The sequence below is a fragment of the Panthera tigris genome, chromosome A2 (assembly GCF_018350195.1).
Source record: "Panthera tigris isolate Pti1 chromosome A2, P.tigris_Pti1_mat1.1, whole genome shotgun sequence".
Classification (NCBI taxonomy): Eukaryota; Metazoa; Chordata; class Mammalia; order Carnivora; family Felidae; genus Panthera; species Panthera tigris.
Genome location: NC_056661.1, coordinates 75,213,216 through 75,235,095, shown reverse-complemented (window position 1 = coordinate 75,235,095; position 21,880 = coordinate 75,213,216). Strand labels below are relative to the sequence as shown.

At 44.6% G+C, this 21,880-nt stretch overlaps 1 protein-coding gene across 7 annotated transcripts in view; it reads left to right on the top strand.

Moving 5' to 3' along the window:
- Positions 1-21,880, top strand: part of LOC102950774 (STARD3 N-terminal-like protein) — a 56,166-nt gene that overhangs the window by 25,962 nt on the left and 8,324 nt on the right. For all 7 annotated transcript variants that reach the window (XM_042964093.1, XM_042964114.1, XM_042964125.1 and 4 more), the window contains 6 exons: positions 1,150-1,417; positions 8,451-8,528; positions 11,657-11,734; positions 13,959-14,012; positions 14,127-14,244; positions 16,410-16,505. In XM_042964093.1, the coding sequence (XP_042820027.1) occupies positions 1,193-1,417; positions 8,451-8,528; positions 11,657-11,734; positions 13,959-14,012; positions 14,127-14,244; positions 16,410-16,505 (649 nt within the window). In that variant the 5' untranslated portion in view covers positions 1,150-1,192. The remainder of the gene's footprint in view (positions 1-1,149; positions 1,418-8,450; positions 8,529-11,656; positions 11,735-13,958; positions 14,013-14,126; positions 14,245-16,409; positions 16,506-21,880) is intronic.

Below are 21,880 nucleotides of genomic sequence, written 5' to 3'. Positions count from 1 at the left end.
AGGTATGAATATCTTAAAGCATCTTAGTTCGTATAACCAAACTGCTTTGGAAAATGTTACGTCGTTTTATCGTATGAAAATGTGGAAGGGACTTTTGTCCCTGGAATATGGGAAGGGAAAGAAATGAGGACCATGTGTAGCGACACTGTTCTGGACTGTGAGTAGGACCGAGCGGGACCATGATGCTTCTGGGAGATGTCAGCAGTCTGTTTTCAACTTCCGTTTTACCCGCCTTGAAAATGTTCTTCCTTATCTGGACATTGCCAGTCACTGTGGCAGAAGGAAAGGAGAACCAGTGCAGGGTTCTTACGTGTGGACAGAAGTGGGTAAAATTGGCCCGGGGAAATGCACATGAGGTCAGTAGAGCCAGGTGTCTAGTGTCCCCCTACGGGGAGAGGTGCTGTAGAAGGAACACAGCAATACCGTCCACCATACTGTTTCATGATTTTGCCTCCTTCTTGAGGAGGTCAGATCATTTAGGTTAGTAATCTTTCACTTTTAGCATAGAAGCACATCCTAGCCTTGGGGAGAGGGGGTCTTGGATCTCTAGATAGAGCTGTAACTTGGGTCATCAGCAGAGGTGTTTGCGTAACGCTGATGAACTTTGGGGGTGTGGGTACTTTTCCAAGAAGGGGCCTGACACATGCTTATTCATTAAGACGTAATGGGGAAACACTAAGATCAGTTTATTAGATACTTTTGGTGGAAAGCAGTTCCTCTTCAGGAGACAATGTTTTCTGTGTCTAGTTTTCACGTCCTAGTCACACGCTCTCTGGGGAGCTTTCAGGAAATGTTTTCCTGAGTAATGACACACACTTGGAGAGGTTTTCTCCCTGGAAACACACGGGAACCGGCTTGCTCCAGGTTCTCAGTTACCCCCTCCTCGTGTGGTCAGCATCCTGTCTTCCCTCTTTAGTGGGGCACACTTGCATTCTTCTCTGCTGCCAGTCATGTCTGTACCAGCTCGTTTGTAATATTGAGAGCATCAAGAGGCACGTCTCATTTCCCTTTGGCTTTATGTCTTCATCAGGACACAGGTGTCTTCAGTGACGACACTGTCGCTCAGCTAGAGAAACAGTTGTGCGGAGGTGGGGTGGCATGGTGGTTTTAGGTGAGCTCTGATTTCACACAAAGCTGTCTTCTCTCCAGGGATGGTGAAGTTGGAGAGAGGCTCCCTTAACCCGCCTCCAGGATGAACCCCCTGCAAGAAGACATGGAGAACGCCCTCACCGGGAGCCAGAGCTCTCACGCTTCCTTGCGCGACGTTCATTCCATCAACCCTGCACACCTCATGGCCAGGATTGAGTCCTATGAAGGAAGGGAGAAGAAAGGCATATCTGATGTCCGGAGGACTTTCTGTTTGTTTGTCACCTTTGACCTCTTATTTGTAACGTTACTGTGGATAATAGAGTTAAATGTAAGTGTTTTTCTTCCCCATGACTTTACATAAGAATTGTTTCCAGAGCCAAGAAACAATTTTCTTATTTTTCTCCTCATTTCTGTGTCATTTAGTGAATTCTGTGTTTTTCCAAAGGGGGGGATAGTGCTCTTTTCCAGCTGATTTTGACCTCTCTTGTTCTGTGCTGTTAGTTTTTAAAACAAAGGCTAGTTCATTTAAAACTCACTTTGAAATTTGAATTCATGGTGTTTTGTTCTCTGTCAGGAGTTAGCGAACTATAGCCTGGGGGCCAAATTCAGCTGGCCTGTTTTTATAAAGTTTTATTGGAACACAGCCCTGCCCATCTGTTTACCTTTTGCCTGTGGCTGGCTTTTGTGCTATAGTTGACTTGAGTAGTTGTGACAGAGTCCATCTGGCCCACAAAGGCGAAAGTATCTATTTCCTGGCCCTTCTCAGAAAAAGATTGCTGGTCCTTGCTTCAAAAATGTAGCATGCCTCTGGATTATGTTTTATATGTTACATCTACTTTTCTAATCCCCATGTTTAAGAGTTTTCTTGCATTTATTCTTTACTTTTTCACAAAGAGATCATTCATCTTTTATTGAAAAAAATGTTCAGAACCATTTGGAGGTTTGTCTCGATCTTGTCAGGTCTATGCAGTTATATTGTCAAATAACTCTCTAGACTAGTACTATCCAATGGAAATATAACGCAAGCCTTGTAGACAATTAAGTTCTCTAGTTGCTACGTTAATAAAGGTGAAAATAGGTGAAATACATTTTAATAATATATTTTATTTAGCCCAATATATCTGTTTTCTCCCAAAGCCTTGACTCTGTTTACAAATAGGTAATCTCTTCCAAATGCTTTCCTCACAGGCAAGAATTGTTTAAAACCACACAAGCCAGTGATACGATGCACTAATTTAGAGTCTCTCTTTTTATTATTTGTTCCACATGTATACATTAAAGAAAACATTTAAATTAACATATATTTCAAAGGAGTAATATGTTTTCAAAACTAGTACCTATCTATTAAGAAATAAAAAAGAAATACATCTTTTTAATTTATTTAAAAAATTTTTTAAAGTTTATTTATTTTTGAGAGAGAGAGAGAGAGAGCAGGGGAGGGGCAGAGAGAGAGGTAGAGAGAGAATCCCAAGAAGGTTCTGCACTGCCAGCGCAGAGCCCAACTCAGGGCTCAAACCCACGACACTGCGAGGTCATGGCCTGAGCCGAAACCAAGAGTCAGACACTTAACCGACTTAACCAGGCACCCCTTATTATTATTTTTTTTTATTTTACTGAGAGAGAGAGGGGTAGAGGAGGAGAGAGAAAGAATCCCAAGCAGGCAGAGCCCAACGTGGGACTCTGTTCCACAACCCTGGGATCACGACCTGAGCCGTAATCAAGAGTTGGATGCTAAACAGACTGAGCCACCCGGGCACCCCAGAAATACATCTTTCAACAGGAAAGCATAGCAGCAGTTTTAGGGAGCTCACGTAAAAATGATTGTAATGACAGCACAAAATCAAAGCATTTATTGATTTACCACCAAGATCACTACCTACTTTTAAGTGAGGGAAGCCTGGGGGTAGAGCTGTGGTGAGGGATTTGTAGGATCACACTCACCTCCCTCCTCCCTTCAACTGAGTGAAGTGGACTGAACTCTGTTTTGTTCCTCAGGAGGGATTGGTTGATGTCTGTGTGTGACAGGTTATAAATGAAAAAAATCACCAGGCCTAGCAATTAAGAGATGTATTTTTGTTTAATTTTTTTTTTATTGAAGGTAATTAACATACGCAGTGTTAACATTAGTTTCAGGCATCAAACATTTCAGCATTTCTGTACATGACTCGGCGCTCATGCAGTAAGTGGAGTCACCATCTGTCACCAGACAACACTATTGCAGTCTTACTGACTTTGTTTCCTGTGCTGTGCTTTTCATCTCCATGATTTATCTATTTTATAACTGGAAGGTTGTACCTCTTAATCTCCCTTTTCAATTTCTCCCAGCCCCTCCCTGCCAACTCCCCACTGACAGTTCTCCATATGTAAGAGTCTGGTTTTTGTTTGTCTCTTTTTTTCTTCGTTTGTTTCGTTTCTTAAATTCCATGTGTGAGTGAAATCATACGGTATTTGTCTTTCTCTGTCTGACTTATTTCACTTAGCATTATACTCTACATCTAACCATGTTGTTGCAAATGGCAGGATCACATTATTTTTTACAGCTGAGTACTATTCCATTGTGTGTGTGTATATAATGTATGTATTTATATTATATGTATAATATATATGTGTGAGTATATGTATATTGTGTGTGTATATATCTATATATGTCTATAGATAAATAGATATGCACACCACATCTTCTTTATCCATCATCTGTGGATAGACACTGAGGCTACTTCCATATCCCGGCTTTTATACAATGCTGCAGTAAACCTAGAGATGCATATTTCAAATTAAGAAATGTATTCTAAAACTTTTCCACTGACTGCCAGTTGCCCCAGTTATAAAATGAAAAGATCACACAAGACTATATGATCTTTAAGATAGCACATCTTGACTTTTTTGGCAAGGTTTGATATTTTGGTTTGTTTTTTTTTTTTTACCTTCAGTTTCTAGTTGTGTTTGATTTAGATTGTCAGTCCTGACCTGGGCTTTTCACCACACACTGTACCATATGCCTTTTCTTCTGTGGTCTGTTTCTGTAATCACTCTAATCACTGAAATCCATTGTTCTTTTCACCTGTCTACACACATACTGAGTGCCAGACATAGGCTTCAGATTTAGGTGTGGCAAGCTCCACAGAAACATTAGTAAGATTTGAAGTTTAGCGGAGCAGATACAGCACATATCTTACACTGCCCTATCGTGCTGGTCTTTGAAAGAGGAAAGAAATAGCGCCAGGGGTGCTTAGGCCTTCAAAAGAGGAATGGGACTATGCAATCATAACAGTAACCCAAGTACTTTGCCTTTATATATGACTTCCAATTTAGCCAATTTTTCTCCTTTCTCCAAGGAAGCAAGATGCTCAGGCCAAAAATGAAGACTCATCCTTAATTAATTTGCTTGTTTTGTGTCTCTCACATTCCCTATCCAGTTGAAAAGTAAGCCCTGTGGGATGTGCCTGCAAAATAGATCCAAGTCATGACGTCTTCTCCATTTCTACCGTGGCCACCCTCAAGCAAGCCAGCGTTATGACTCCCGCAGACTCCTGTACCAGGAGCCCAACTGATTAGCCAGCTTCCATTCTTGCCCTCCTAATATCCATTCTCCTCCTAGAAGCCAGAGAGATTTGGGGCGCCCGGGTGGCTCAGTCAGTTAAGCATCTGACTTTGGCTTAGGTCACGATCTCGCAATTCGTGGGTTCGAGCCCCACGTTGGGCTCTGCCTGGAGCCTGCTTTGGATTCTGTGTCTCCCTCTCTCTGCCTCTCCCCCACCCATGCTCTGTCTCTTTCTTTCTCTCAAAAATAATAAATAAACATTTAAAAAAATTGTAAAAACAAGCCAGAGAGACTGAAAACAACAAATCAAACAATGTTACCTTCTATTTATAACCCTTCTGATGGACCAGAGCACTTTTGATAAAATCCAAGTGCCGTAGCTTGGCCAGCATAGCCCCCAAGGAGCCTCTCCAGCCTTCCTTTCCCACTCTCTGTTCCTGGCCCTCCTGGATAAGCCCAGACTTGACTCCTGGTCTCAGGACAGAACAAGCTCCCTTCTGTCTTGGACCTTTATACTAGTTCCTTCTAAATGAAAATGGTTCATTTCCTTTATCTTGATGCAGATGCTGACGTCTTATGCTGGTATCTGTCAGCTTAGATCTCACCACAGGGAAGGCTTCCACTTAGCGTCCAACCCAAAGAAGTCAACCATCACTTCTGTCGCACTGCCCTGCTTCTGTTCTCTGTACAGCACGTATTTTCTTGTTTGTCATCTCTCACTCCTTGCTAAAACATAAGTTCCATAGAGACAGGGATACTGTTTTGTTTACTGAAGTATTTAGAACCATATTCGACACTTAGCAAGTGTTCAGCAAATATTCTGTGAATGGATAAAGATCTCATGGCACTGGTTTGCCAGTAGGATTACATTAGGGACAGATTGGCTGCGAAGCTGTGAAAGGAATCCCATGCAAGGTGGTGAGAATCGGAAGGAAAAAGTTAATCTTAGAGGCATCCTAAAAAAATAAGTATGCTGGGGGCGCCTGGGTGGCTCAGTTGGTTAAGAGTCCTACTCTTGACTGTGGCTTAGGTCAAGATCTCATGGTTTATGAGTTCAAGCCCCACATCAGGCTCTAGTGCGGAGCCTACTTGAGAGTCTCTCCTTGTCTGCCCCAGCCCTGCTCACTCTCTCTCTCAAAAAATAGATAAATAAACTTAAAAAAAATTTAAAGAAACCTAAGTATGCTGATAGACTTATTGATAAGCAGAGTTTTTTTATCTCCAGTATTCAGGAAGGAGTCAAGATTTAAACAAAAATTTTTTTAATGTTTATTTATTTCTGAGACAGAGCATGAGTTGGGGAAGGGTGGAGAGAGAGGGAGAAACAGGATCCGAAGCAGGCTCCGGGCTCTGAGCTGTCTGCACAGAGCCCGATGTGGGGCTTGAACTCACAGACCGCAGACTGCGAGGTCATGACCTGAGCCAAAGTCGGACGCTCAACCAACTGAGCCACCCAGGCGCCCCAGGACTCAAGATTTCTAATGATAGAACATAAAAAGAATAGGATCAGCTGTGTCAGAACTGTGGGAAGAGATTCCATGTGAAACTAAAGGCAAGTCTATGGGGGACATCTTGAGGTAGAGCCAGAGGTTTTGAAATTAAGAATTTAGAGCACAAGTTGGAGCTCTAGGTAATAGATTTTCGATTTCTCTGTTTAAAGGCCAGGCAAGGGGCGCCTGGGTGGCGCAGTCGGTTAAGCGTCCGAATTCAGCCAGGTCACGATCTCGCGGTCCGTGAGTTCGAGCCCCGCGTCAGGCTCTGGGCTGATGGCTCGGAGCCTGGAGCCTGTTTCCGATTCTGTGTCTCCCTCTCTCTGTGACCTTCCCCCGTTCATGCTCTGTCTCTCTCTGTCTCAAAAATAAATAAACGTTTAAAAAAAAAAAAAATTAAAGGCCAGGCAAAATCAGGGTCTTTTAAAGTATGCAGATACCGTGGAAAACCTTTTTCTACTGACTGTTTACTGAAGAACTGTTATCAGCAGCTTGATTCCCGGGCTCTCAGCCAGGACGGTGGTCTCTGCGCCCTGGGTCACTTAGAATAATCATTCTTTTAGTATTTTAGAGCTTGGTAAGCTTCCTTAGTCTGGACAGACACAGTTGATAAGACTACATGGTTGGTTGCCTTTTAATAATTCTTTCCTTTTGCTCCCAAGTTTTCTGTTCTGTTTGTTATTAGGGATCTATAGTCAAGCACATCTATAGCCCATCTGCACAAACTACGCAGAAATCTAAACCCCCTTAAGAGATTTTAAAGTACTGACTAGTGTTTATAGTAAACTTTCATTTGAATAACAGATACATATACTTGTAAAAGTATCTAAGCCAAGAGGAGCCTTCCCTTGGGGCAACTTTAATTCCAGTTAGGCCGATTAGCAAACCTCGCAGGGGTGTTCCTTATTAATTTTCTCCCCCTTTGCCCAGGTCTTTGGCTCATCCTCCTTCACTTTGTCCTTTTTCAGATATCTCCATCAGTTTACCAGGACAAATGATGTGTGTACTCCAGATCAGAAATGGGAATTTACTGTTGCACGTCCTGTGCCCTAATCCACGGGCCCTAACAGTTCTGGTGTCTGCTTGGGTGCTGCCACAGGTGCCAGACACACGTTCCATTACTTGATTTTTTTTTTAATTTTTTAGGGCGCCCGGGTGGCTCAGTTGGTTGAGCGTCCGACTTCAGCTCAGGTCACAATCTCACGTTTCATGACTTCAAGCCCCGCATCGGGCTCTGTGCCGACAGCTCAGAGCCTGGAGCCTGTTTCAGATTCTGTGTCTCCCTCTCGCTCTGCCCCTCCCCTGCTTGTGCTCTCTGTCTCTCAAAAAATGAATAAATGTTAAAAAAAATTTTTTTTAAATTTTTTAATGTTTATTTGAGAGAAAGAGAGACAGAGACAGAACTGGAGTGGGGGAGGTGCAGAGAGAGAGGGAGACACAGCATCAGAAGCAGGCTCCAGGATCTGAGCTGTCAGCACAGAGTCCGACGCGGGGCTCAAACTCACGAACCGCAAGATCGTGACCTGAGCCGAAATCAGACACTTAACTGACTGAGCCACCCAGGTGCCCCTACTTGATTTTTAAAACAATATTTTCTATAGTGTAATATGTAGAATCTGAACTTGAGCGTTTAAAATTCATCTTGATAGGAGAATCGAGAGAGGACAAAGTTTATCATCTTAGGGCTGATTTTCATCATTCACTGTAACTTCATCACATTTGATTGTAGGTCTGGTCTTCCCCTTATTTCATTATCTATCAAATGAAAAGTATATATGAAAATTGCTAAGAGGGCAGGATTTTCAAATGCCAGGAACAAATAAAAAAGAAAAACCAGAGAGAATATCTGAACCTCTATCTTGTGTCACAGTAACTGCTGTCATTGATCTTTGCTAAGATCAGGGGACCCGTTGGCCTTCCAAGACCTTAAACAGCAGAGACTGGTCAGAAAGTGAGGGCAGGCTTGGAGGAATGTGACTTGTCTTCTTTAAGATTATACATCGGTATGTTTGAAGATTTTGTCTTAGAAGAGAAAAAGAATCATTTTTGAACATTTTAGTTTGCCAAAGTAGGAACTTGTTTTTTACAAGGCATTCTTTTTCATTATATGTTTATATTTGTCAAGTGAATGAATTCAGAATTGAAGTGGGATATACTATTCAGCATTTTTCTATTAGAGTTGATGCGTGTTTCGTTCCTCCCGTTTTAACATTCCAGGGTTCTGAGATGGTAGGCAGAAAAGTGTATACAAGAACAACCTTACTTGTATATTTTCTTGTATTATTTTCACACGTAAACCTCTCAGTTTTACTTCTCACCATCCTTCCCAGGTGAATGGAGGCATTGAGAACACCTTAGAGAAGGAGGTAGTGCGCTATGACTACTACTCCTCTTACTTCGATATATTTGTAAGTATTTTCTGTTTTCCATTTTATTTCAGATATGATGAATCTGTAACCAAAAGGTAAATTTCCCCTGAATAGATCTCCTAGTCTGTGCCATTCTTTTGTCCTCTCCTGAACACTGTCTTTCCTTTCCCCTCAGTTACTGGCCAAGTCAACGCTCTCTCTCTCGCTGTAAGGAATTGTTTGGTCATAGGGAGGAGAGAAATGAGAGATAAGGGAGGGCAGCAGAAGGAGCCATTCTGTTTTCTTGGAGGAGAGCCTTTATTCTTTTCATAGAAGCCGTGGATGTGTCCTAATCACTAAAAGGAAAAGTGACCTATTTATGTAATAACTTGATGAAAATGCCATTCCTTTTCTGCCTTGAGATAGATTTCTGAGTGTACTTTTAATAATACTGTTTCGTTTTTCTAGAATAGTTTTTGAGGAAAGTTCCATATTGGTAATCCTGAGCAACATTAGTCAGTTATGGAATTACACAGATGCAGTTCTCTGTGGATGAGGCCTTCATTTCATTCAAAGAAATGCTTGCACTCTTTCTAGGGCATTCTGTGGCTTTCATTGGGCTTGGTACCTCTTCCTGGTATCTCTTTGTAGCGGATGGTGTAAGCAAGTCAGGTTCTAACGTTGTGTTGGATGCAGGATAGGCAATTAATGTTCGCGGTGAGTTCCTCCAAATTGATTTTAACCGCATTAATCACTATCTCTAGAAGCTTTATGCACACCGGTTAAGAGTAGGACCCTTCACGTCAGAAAAACCTGGGTTTGATTCACAACGCTATCACTATTTGTATCCATCTTTTAATATATTGGGTCTAAACTTGAGTTTTTCATATGTAAAATGAGATCACCATAGTTCTAAAAAGTAAATGAAATACTATATGGAAAACATTTAGCCCGAGGATAGATACCTCCAAGAAACTCAGAGAACCACCTGCAGTCACTAATCAACATCATCATTATTTTTGGTCGAGAATTTTAATAATCGGGTGATTATATTTTCTAGTGGTTTTCAAATTATACTAGAAAGGCTTTTGTGTTGTGGTGGTTTTATTTCTGAAGGGGGCTGCAGAAGTGTGTGGGGAAGGAGGTAAAGCTCCCGGGAAGTAGAGGTTAGGTTAGGGTTCCCTGTCACAGCCCCTTGCAACCTAGGTGGTTCCATTTTTATCTGTACGGTACGTTTGAGTCCCGGTAGGATTGTGCTGAAAAAGTGTTTGGCTGCTACAGAACGTTTGGAAGACCACTCATACAATTTAATCCCCTCGTTTGTCACATGAGGAAAGTGAGTTTCATGGTTTCAGCGTCTTCGCCTACCTGCTCCAGGTCATTGAAGCAGGGGGAAAGAGCATGTCACATCCCACATCTTGATATTTCTTTCTTCTAAAGCTATTGACATGTAATAGCAAGATTGATTTCTCTTCTCTTATTTCCCTTGCTGAATTTATCTTCACATAGCCTCAGCCAGGAAGCCAGGTTCATCTACCAGCTAGACCACCAAGGGTTGTCTGTCCTTTATGTGTAGGGACTTAATGGTCCTGGACAGATAGGTGGAGCCCATTAGCTCAGACTGAAAGGACTGGCATATCTGGCCTGGAAAGTGGACACAGCTTCCAGGAAACCTTGGCACCCAGGAGACTTTGAGATAGAGGGCTGAAGAAGACTCATACTTTTTTTAAAAATATTTTTTCTAATATTTATTTTTGAGAGAGAAAGAGACTGAGTGTGAGTGGGAGAGGGCAGAGAGAGAGGGAGACAGAATCCGAAGCAGGCTCCAGGCTCCGAGCTGTCAGCACAGAGCCTGACACAGGGTTTGAACTCAGGAACTGTTGAGAGCATGACCTGAGCCAAAGTCGGCCACTTAACTTACTGAGCCACCCAGGTACCCCAAGACTTATATTTTTTGCCAAATCCAGAACACAGGGATAGAGTTGGAATGAATAGAGAAGCTAAACTAAGTTTGCAGATTGTTGGGAAACACACTTTTTTAAACTTTTCTTTTAAGCTTATTTATTTTGAGACAGAGAGGTGAGTAGAGGAGGAGCAGAGAGAGAGGGAGAGAGAGAATCCCAAGCAGGCTCCATGCTATCAGAGTAGAGCCTGATATGGGGCTTGATCTCACAAACTGTGAGATCATGACCTGAGCTGAAATCAAGAGTCGGATGCTTAACCGACTAAGCCACCCAGGTGCCCTTGTAACGACAGCAGAAAATTAAAAACAAATACAACCCGTGAGCTTCACTTATGTGAAAGGATCTTAAGTGTGGCCCCCTAGTGAATGGCTGCAAAAAGGCCGTTGGCCTCCAGCCTTTCAGCAGTTTAGATTCATGAGGAACTTTTGGCAGCCCCTGGCCTCAGGCATTGCTCAAGAGCTGCCTGACTTCTCCCTGCCCACAACAAGGTGTCTCTTCCGAGGAAAACTGGTAGAATCTTATTCTCCGTGTGTTCCTCACTAGATGAGAATTACTAAGACAGCTGTGACATAGTGGCTAAGTAGAGTCTGGCCACCTGGGTTCAAGTCCTGGCTCCCTCACTAAGCAGTTGTGTGGCCTTGCACAACTTTTCTGTCCCCTGTATGTGTATAACGGGATCGATGATAGTAGTTGACACATGAGGTCATTGAGGAAGGGCTTACATGGGCTAATAATACATATAAAGGGTTTCAAAAAAGTCCCAGAGGCACCCTAAATTTATCAGATGGTAGCTACTAGGGTGGACAGAACCTTCCCAATACCCCCGTAACCCAGAGGTTTACAGTGGACTTTATTAGGAACCTGGTATCTCCCAAAAGTGAGTGTTTGTGCCAGGAGTGGAAAAGTCAGCTCTCAGAACGTTTTCTCCAGTCTTAACAGGATATCAGAAATATACGTGCACTCAAATGGAAATGAAAAATAAACATTAATTATAAATTCTTTTGTTGATAATGGGAACTGAACTTGAATCCTGATTTGGGCAGCATTGCATTCATTCTACAGCAGAGATCCCAAATACTGGTCTTTGGACCAGTGGCGGTCTGTGGCAGCCTTCAGCTAAACAGAATGATGAAGACACTTTGGTGGGTTCTTCCTAAAACTCAGTGATCTTATATTTGTATCTATTTTTTTTTAATTTACCTTGTCATTTTTTTTTTAATCTAGCTCTTGGCAGTTTTTCGATTTAAAGTGTTAATCCTCGCGTATGCCGTATGCAGACTGCGCCATTGGTGGGCAATAGCGGTGAGTATGTCACCACGGTGAGCGGTCCGTCTCCTCCAGTGCTGCTGGCCCAGGCCCGCTCACAACAGGGCTGGGCTGGGCCCAAATGCACCTCTCATCTGGGATGAATTCTACCAGCTTTTCCTGAGGCCCCTTCCTCCACACTTCCCTAGCCTTAAGACCAGGGCTTTGTTCCAGTAGTGATGAGTTCCTACCTTTGTCTCTACGGATACCGCCCCAGTTGAGGAACGTAGGGACCCATCAGTGGTTCTTTGCCATGCACCAACTCACCCTCTACTGCATTTTACAGATGAGTGATAAGATCAGTCAGTATCTCTGTCACAAAGATACTTGGAAAATTTCCCCTTTGCTCGTTGGTGATTTTTCGTGACTGACTTGCTGCTTATTTTGAACATTGCTTTTCTTGCTGTTTTATCCCCTCCCCTCCTTCCAGTCTTCTTTTAAAATTTTTTAATGTTTATTTTTGAGAGAGACAGAGTGAGTGGGGGAGAGGCAGAGAGAGAGGGAGACACAGAATCCAAAGCAGGCTCCAGGCTCCGAGCTGTCAGCACAGAGCCTGACGTGGGGCTCGAACTCACAAACCGCGAGGGCTCAAACTCACGAACTGCGAGATCATGACCTGGGCTGAAGTCAGACGCCCAACCGACTGAGCCACCCGGCGCCCCACCCTCCTTCTAGTCTTAAAGGGAAAAGTTCCCACGCTGCCTTTTACTGTTGCCTTCAGGCTTCTTGAAGGCAGTGGTGTTTTTTACTCATCCCTGTTTCTTTGCATCTAGCACAGAGCTTTGGCACATGCTGTTCACCCTCGGTAAATATTTATTGGTTGAAAGAAGAATTATAAGCCATTCTGCCTCAATTATTTTTGCCATGTCCACAGATGCCTGAACACTCGCCTTTTTGAGAGCTCTAAGAAGGCAGGTATATGGGGGGAATGCTGAGCTCCCCAAGCTGGAGTGGCCTTCTCAGGAACAGCCTACAGTTTGTTTCTGGAGTGAGGCCTCAGTCGGTGTGGGCCAGCGTGGTGTGCCTAGCTGAGGATGGGGTTGTGCTTCTTTCCCGAGACACAGTCCACAGGAGCCACATCTCCCTGGGCCATCTCTTCCGAGCATCCGCAGAATCATAGGGCTGACATCAGGACCGTCAGATGAGCCCCAAGCTAATGTATCTCAGATGTAGGCTGACAGTAGTAGCCAGACTTGAGTCCCTTTCCTGAATACGTTTCTGCTGGTACCAAATAGCTGTGGCGATGGTCTCTTCCCAGTTTTCTAGAGTCTCCTTAATATGCACTAGTATTTGTCAGACCATCTGTCTCAAATTTGTTTCAGAAAAGTGAGTGACTCACTGGGTCTTTAGAAAGTATCTTTAATATCTAAACCAAATTATGAAGGGGCAGGTCATGTTCAGCACATCCATTTGATTGGTTTTGATTCTTCCTTTTAAGAACATTTACAGGGAGGGACCAGCCAGCTGGAACAGAAGGTCGAGTCACCTGATACCTAAAAACGTACTGAGTGTCAGCATACAAAGTTAATTAGTGTCAGAATGTAAAATACCTTCTCTTCCAGGTAGCTCAACTGGCTGGGGTGTGTGTGTGTGTGTGTGTGTGTGTGTGTGTGTGTGTGTGGCAGTTTGCTAACAATGCTGACCCCGCACTTGGTTAATACTTCCTGAGCTTGACACCCATGTCCCCTGACCTCCATTCTGTCAGTCAAGGCTACTGTGGGCATCACACTGGTCAGCTGTCACATTGCTAGGATCCTAGTTGGGGGAAGGAAGGACAAGGCCCAGGTCCCGTGGGATTGTCTCTGGGCTCCCCGACCACCAGGGGGGAGCCCTGGCTCTGTATTCCAGGGTTCCCTCCTGTGGGGAGAGGTCTTTGCAGGTTGGACCTGGTGGGGGACAAACCTGAGTGTCCCAGCACACCAGCCTGCTGGACTGAGGGAGGAGGGTCACCTGCTAGACCGAGAGCAGAAGGTTGCTGACCTGCTAGACCGAGGGAGGAGGGGTAGCATGAGCAGCCAGTCAGGGATCCGGCACCACGGAGAAGCCCACTGTGGCCCCGTCTGCGTTTAGGGGCTGGGGACAGGGTGATGTGGGAGGGCCCGGGCTGGCAGAGCTGCTCCAGGCCTTAGGTGCTTCTGGCGCCGACAGGTCTCTTTGTGAGGAGGGGGCTTCCCAGCATAAAATGTCTAACTCGAATGGTGCTGGGTTATGTGTCTTTCAGCTGACGACAGCAGTGACCAGTGCCTTTTTACTTGCAAAAGTGATCCTCTCAAAGGTACAGCCTCCCACGTTTTCTGTACAATTACTGTCTATACTGGCGAAGGCTCATGTTCCAGTGTGAGCTCCTGGTAACTGCATTTCCCTCTCCTGGTCACGTCTGTCCTTCCAGCTTTTCTCTCAAGGGGCTTTCGGCTACGTGCTACCCATCATTTCGTTCCTCCTTGCCTGGATTGAGACGTGGTTCCTGGATTTCAAAGTGTTACCTCAAGAGGCGGAAGAGGAAAACAGTAAGTGTCTCTCAAGTTAGGCTCCTCAGGTGGGCTGGGGACCGAGCCAGAAGGAAGAGCCTGGAAGTCAGATTTGAAGGGAGCCACACTGGGTGGGGTAGGCGGGTCTCGGGTCTCCACCGTGCAGAGGACCCAGCAGAAATCCAGAGCAGGGCAGAGGACAGGATGTGAGAGCACGTGGCTCCTCTCTGGAGCTGTGAGGCCAGACTTCTCTGGAAGAAAGTGTGAGCCCTGGTGAGAGGGACAGTCAGACAGCAGAAACAGCCAGCACCTCCTTATCCCCAGTGATCGCGGTCCCAGGACACCAAGCACTTTGTGCATCTGAAGAGGACTGTTCCTTAGGGACACAGGGATGGCAGACACGATAGGCTGAGCTGAGACAGTAAGTCTCAGAGTCCGCGATCCTGCCAAGTCTCACGTTGCTACCTTACAGCAGGCGGTGGCCTGGAAGGGGCCCCAATTAGCACAGGGGGTGCCTGGTGGGGAGAGTGCTGGGTGAGTGAGGAACCCAGAGGGCGGGAGGGGGAAGACAGCAGCCAGACACGAGTGCTCAGCTCAGGGTCCACCTCCCCCTGTGAGTAGCAGAGGGACTCCTAGCGATCTGTGACCATGAGCCCTGCGGGGCGGCCGTCATCTCCTGCGTGGACTCATGTGGATACTGACCAGGAAGGCCCAGTGATGGACTGAGCTGCATGATTCAGTATGGGGCTAGAATTCCTCTCTGCATGATGGCCTGAGTGGAAGCCCACGGGCCACATCTGCCCTCTGGTGGTGACATGTTTGAAACTCAGTACAGAGACCCAGGCCTTTTACCACGTGCCGTGGTTATGTCCTTCATGCGTCTGGCTCAGATTGCCCTGCAAAATAGGAAAAATAAGGTCCTATGTCCTAGAGAAAGTGAAGTATGATTGTAACCTCAAGGGATAACGGAGAATGAGTAAACATGTAAATGGATTTGAGTAATCTCATTTACAGAGTAGAAATCTATAAGAACAGAATTATTATTCAAGAGTGCATTTTAAACACCTGAATCAGACCTAGATAAGTCTTCTGTCGTGTGTCCTCTGTGCTTGTATGAAAACCTGTTGTGGAGCAGGGCAGGTACAGCTAATGGAAATCGCTTTTGGACTTGTGTATAAACATCAAATCGAGTTTGGGTGAAAGCATATCAGCTGTTAATACACTGGGGCTTGAATGCGAGTGTGATGCCACCACGTTCAAAGGCACTAACAGGGCAGAACTGGCGTCAATGAAAACGTGGAGCAGCGGGTACGCTCACGGTCACGAGCAGGCAGTGAGCTCACACCTGGACCTGCGATTCGGCCGCGGCTTCCTCCAGCTTCTCTCGTGTTCGCTCAGCTCTGGCGAGACTCGCCCCCGATGCTCCCTGTGCCCACGGGCGCCCGTCCTGAGCTTCCACATCAGTTCCTCCCCTTTTCTGTGTTTGTTCAATTTCCTTTTCTGGGGGGACCTTTTTAAATTTTTTTTTTTCAACGTTTTTTATTTATTTTTGGGACAGAGAGAGACAGAGCATGAACGGGGGAGGGGCAGAGAGAGAGGGAGACACAGAATCGGAAACAGGCTCCAGGCTCCGAGCCATCAGCCCAGAGCCCGACGCGGGGCTCGAACTCACGGACCGCGAGATCGTGACCTGGCTGAAGTCGGACGCTTAACCGACTGCGCCACCCAGGCGCCCCATGGGGGGACCTTTTTAAATAATAAATCTTTCTTCCCCATCTTACTGACGCTTTCCACATTTATACAAGTCTCTCCACTTATTGTGCCTTACATTTGCTATTTCCCTAACGAAGTGAATACTGGAGGCCATTTGTATGACTTACCAGGTTGTTTTCCTTTGTGCTTTGGTTTTGATTATGGTGATTTCTGCAGGGAGGAAAGTGTTCTCCAGGGAAAGAGGCCCTAAATACTGAATCAAAGAATCCCCTGAGTCACAGGCAGGTTTTTAAGTCCGCTGCCATGTGCCCTCACAGCACTGGTTCATAGCGTAATAATAAAACCTATTTTTTGTTTGAAAGATTTTCTTTCTGGCAAGGGTTTTTCTCTTTTTTAGCATAACAACGACACCATTTTATTGTGCCTAACCTCGCTGAGAAGCTACCAGAACCGTGACGTCACTCTCAGCCTCTGAATTTCTTCCTTTCCAGGACTCCTGATAGTTCAGGATGCTTCAGAGAGGGCGGCACTCATACCTGGAGGTCTTTCTGATGGTCAGTTTTATTCTCCTCCTGAATCTGAAGCAGGTAACAAAAATGTGATTATCGTCTGTGTTTTCATCCATCATTCAAAAGCTCAGCCCTCCCTCCCTCTCCTGTCAGAACGCTGCTGAGCAGACATCTCACAGCGCAGGCACGTAGGAGATGGAAATAACCGAGACGTGGTCTTGATGTGGGAGCAGTGGGGAGACACAGAGTGTAAAATACGTGTAACCCAGGGACACAGACCCCGTGTGACCGGCCATGTGCATCTCAGAAGACAGGCAGACGAGGGGAAGGGTCCACTCCTCTTCTTACCCGTCATCCCCTAGCCCAACCTTCCTCCCGGGTCCCCGTGTCTGAGGGTGCAGCTCTCTCTGAGCTGTTGGCCGTGAAGAAAGCAGAGCCTCCCTGGGGACTCGGCCCTTTCTTAGGCCTTACATCCCTGCCTTCTCCAGGCCATTTCCACCCTCTGTATTTCTGCCTCCTTTACCTCATTCATTGCACCGCTTCCTGTCTTCTCCACCTTTCCTTCAGCATTCCCTGCTTTGGTTTCTGCAGCCATTTGCTGCCTCGGTCACCCTCTCCCTGCCCCGCCAGAGCGCCATATCAAATATAACAATTGCATTGTGATATGGCTTCCTCAAACCACTCGATGAGGTAGGAGTCTCATTATCCCTATTTCAGAGACCATCAGATTGAGGCACAGAGAGGGGAATCATTTGTCCAAGGTCTCTGGAGGAGTAGGAGGTGGTGGGATCTGAACCCCGACTCAGTGCTGGAATCCGCGCTCACAGCTGATCCATGTGGGCCCTCTCAGTATTAATGGAAACGCAGCATTGACCACCTCTTCCCCTGCCCAGAAGCCTTCAGTGGCAGAAAGAATTAAGGAAGTCCTGGGTCCTGAGCCTGGCAGAAAGCACCATTTTGACCTCATTACCCAGTTGTCCGACCTCCTGGTACCGTCTCCATGTGTTCTCTTCTTAGCTTTGCTGAAAACATTGTGAGCCCAAGCCATCAAGCCATCGGGCAGCTTGCTTTTTCTGTTTGTCACACTGCCCCTCTGCAGGCCTGCTCTCCACGCACGGGAGAGAAGGCTGTCCCACCGCACCCCCACCCTCTGGCTCCTGGGAGAACATTCTCTGCATTTCCTAGGACATTTCTCCCACCTGTGCGGGCTGCACTGCCTTCAGCCTTGACCTGGCCTCATTCTATCACTGGGGTGGAAACTTGAGTTAGAGAGACTGTGTTATTTCATTCCCCGCATTGAGCTTAGTAACTATTTGAAACACACACACACACACATAGGATAGTAAAGCAGATTCCAGGCAGAAAGAGGCATGTGAAAGATCAAAGGCCCAGCAATGTGACATAGTCAATCATTGGAACTCGAAGTACCTTTATATCCTGGGCTATTCGTATTTGATATTAAAGCAGGTTAAATCAGGAAGCATAGGGTCAGATGAACTACAGATGTGAATTGGCAGAATTTCTCTTCTCAGCAGAAAGTCAAAGAAGTATCAAACTCTCATTACTTCAGTATGAGGGTTACTTCGGGGAGATATTTTGGTATGTCATAGGACTTGTTCTTTTGGATAAAGGCAGTTCACAGTTTAGTCCGTGCTTTTGCACAGCTGTTATTTTTCTAACACTAGTAAAAGTTCTCAGCACTAATGTATTTACTTAATTAGAAACCCTAACTTGATATTCTCTGGACTATGTTGGATCTAAGCATGGAGTCAGACGAAATACAGATATGAACTAGCAGCCAATCTCTTTGTCAGGCGGCAGATACTCAATATAAGTATTCAGTTTTTCATTACCTCTCTATGAGGGTTATTTCACTGAGGTTTTTTTATGTCATAGGAATCATTCTTTTGAAAAAACGGAGTTCACATTGTTCATGCTTTTATCTAGCTTTTATTTTTCTAGGACTAACAAAAGTTCTTGGTGCTAATATCTTTACCCAATTAGAAGTTCAGAACAGCCGGATAATGATAATGGGAGGAGTTACACCTTAGACATTCTTCATCAAACTTTCCAGTCCTGAATCCATTGGCTTCCTGCCTGTGACTTTTACCCCCACCTAGTGGTGGTTGGGAGCATGACCAGTTCATTGGATTATGGAACTGACCTTGAACATGGTCTGGGTGTTCAGGTAGCTTCTTTGTTCAAGACAAAATGCAAGTGAGTCATAGGCAGAGAAGGAGGATTCAATGTGACTTACTCTATTGTATTATATTTTCATTGTATGAAGATGCAAGTTAGGAAAGAATTAAAATTAAAAACTGTTATTGCAGGGCTCAGTCAGTTGGGTGGCCACCTCTTTCAGCTCAGGTCATCATCTCATGGTTCATGAGATCAATCCCCATGTTGGGTTCTGTGTGCAGGGCATGGAGCTTGCTTGGGATTCTCTGTCTCCCTCTCTCCCTGGCTCTCTCCCTCTCTCTCTCAAAATAAATAAACATGTTTAAAAAACCTATTATTGGAATTAATGTATCTTGAAAAGAAGGTTCTCCTCTAAAGCATGGCTGGCTCAATAGGCCGGTGGCTAAAAACTACACAGAACAGGAGTCTGTGCTTCTGCTGCCCTGGGACTGACACAGTGCTGATTGGTGCCTGGGGGACAAGAGAGCATCTGGGTCCTGCTCGCCTGCTCTTGACTTTCCTTCTCCAGCGCCCAGGGCGGTGCCGGCACTTAGTAGATTTGTAACTGTGGAATGAAGGAATGAGGAGGGAGAAAGAAATCAGAGTCACCAAAAATAAAATGTTAGTATTTTTCCTTATAAAGGTGTCGCTTGAATTTTAGCATCAGAGAGATTCTGAAAGTTAGCACCTTTCGTGACATGTGCTTCTAAGGAATGTAAAGGTGGTTTGTTGGGAGGTTTCTTTGTGGGTCTAACCATGTCCTGCTCACCTGTGTATTCAGTGGAAGGATGAGGAAGCACAAGCCTTGTCAGATGATTGGGCTCAAGTTGTTATGGTGGTCAGACAGCTGAAGTGAACCAGCCGTGATGCTGAGGAAAAGATAGTTCGTCACCTTGTAAATCATCTTCTAAATCATCTTAATACTTAAATTGAAGAATAGCTCAATTGCATTATATAATCTGTGATAATAAGCAAATCTAGAAGAAGACAGTATAATTCAAATTGGACACTTTTTAAAAAAATTTTTTAACATTTATTTATTTTTGAGAGACAGCACGAGTGGGGGAGGGACAGAGAGAGAGACACAGAAAACCAAGCAGGCTCCAGGCTCCAAGTTGTCAGCACAGAGCCTGAAACGGGGCTCGAATCCACAAACCATGAGATCATGACCCGAGCCGAAGTAGGATGCTTAACCAACTGAGCCACCCCAGCACCCTCGTTTGACACTTTCTAATAGCAAGCAGCCATGCATGCTGGTTTGCCCTGGGTAGTCTTGACTTATTCCTGTGGCCCCAAGTAATGATTATTAGAACCGCTTTGATCTATAGGAAATGTTCTTGTTTAGGTGATGAATTCCATAGTCACCCCATGTATAATCAATAGATTTGAAAGACAGTTTTTCTAATTTTTTTTTAAATATTTTTTTTAACATTTATTTATTTTTGAGACAGAGAGAGACAGAGCACGAACAGGGAGGAGCAGAGAGAGAGGGAGACACAGAATCTGAAACAGGCCCCAGGCTCTGAGCTGTCAGCACAGAGCCCGATGCGGGGCTCGAACTCACGGACCGCGAGATCATGACCTGAGCCGAAGTCGGCCGCTTAACCGACTGAGCCACCCAGGCGCCCCTCTAATTTTTATTAAGAATGGTAAATTGTATTGAAACATCACTGCCGAGGATACTACATAATCTTTATTAAAAAAAAAAAAGAATAGCTTGACTGAGTTATAATTTTCATACCATAAAATTCATCCATCATAAGTGTGTAATTGCATGATTTTAAATAAATTTACACTTTTTAAAAAGTGTTTTATGTTTATATTTGAGAGAGACAGAGAGAGAGAGACAGAGTATGAACTGGGGAGGGGGAGGGCAGAGAAGAGGTAAAGAATCCGAAGCAGGCTCCAGGCTCCGAGCTTTCAGCACAGAGCCCAACGCGGGGCTTGAACCCACAAACTGTGAGATCATGACATGAGCTGAAATTGGACGCTTAACCAACTGAGCCACCCAGGCACCCCAAGTAAATTTATACTTTTTAAACCAACTTCACAGTATAATATTAGAGCACTTTTTTCATCTGAAAATATTTGTATCTAACCCTTGCTCCTATTTGCAGTCCTAGATAAACCACTGATCTCCTTTCTGTCTTGAAAATTTGCCTTTTTTGGGTAATTCATATCAATATAATCACAGAATATGTAGTTTTCTGCATGTGGCCTCTTAGGATAGTGTTCTTGATGGCCATTCATGTTGTACTACGTATAAGTTCTTTGCACGGCTCAATACTATTCCATTGTATGGATATACAGTGTTTTGTTTATTCATCAGTGGATGGACGTTGGAATTGTTGGCAGTTTTGCTGTTATGACTCATCCTGATATGAACTTTTAAGTGCATGTCTTTGTGGCGACGTTTGTTTTTCTTTTCCTATAGATTCCTAGGACAGGACTCACTGAGTGTTTGGCAAGTTTCTGTTTAACTTTTCCAGTAATTGCCAAAGTGTTCTCCAGAGTTGCTGCACATCTTACACTCCCTCCAGCAGTGTGTAAGGGCTTGCTCTCCCTGTTCTCACAGACAAGCCTCATGGCCGAGGCTGTCTTTTTGATCAGTTATTCCAGCAGGTGTGAAGTGCTATCTCCTTGTGGTCCTCATTTGCCCATAAGGACTGGCGGCCTCAAGAACCTGTTCATGCGCTAATTAGTTATTCAGATATCTTCTTTGGAGAAATGTCCATTTCACACACCCCCCCCTTTTTTTTAAGTTATGTTGTTTGCCTTTTTACTGAGTTGTAAGAGTTCTTTATACATCCTGGATAAAAACCCTTTATCAGATAAAAGTTTCTTCTGTGATGCACAGATACTTCTTTCCAAGGTTGTAGTCTTTTCATTTTCTTTCTGGAGCCTTTTGAAGCTCATGTTTTGTATCGTGATGAAGTCAGAGTTTATCAGAATTTATTCTTTTATGGATAATGCATTTGGGGTCACATCTAAGAACTCCTTGCCTTAACCCTGTGTCACAAAAATTTCCTCCTATGTTTTCTTCTAGAAGATTTTATAGTATTAGCTCTTCCGTTAAGTTTATGGTCCATCGTGAATTAGTCTTCATGCATGGAGGAGGTAAGGAATGACCTTCACTCTTCTGCCCTCAGATACCTGGTTGTAGCTGAAGCATTTGTTGAAAAGTCTATCCTGTCTTGCACTGAATTAACTCAGCGCATTTATCAAAGTCCAGTTGACCATAAATACAGGTTTATTTCGGACTCTCTGTTCTCTTC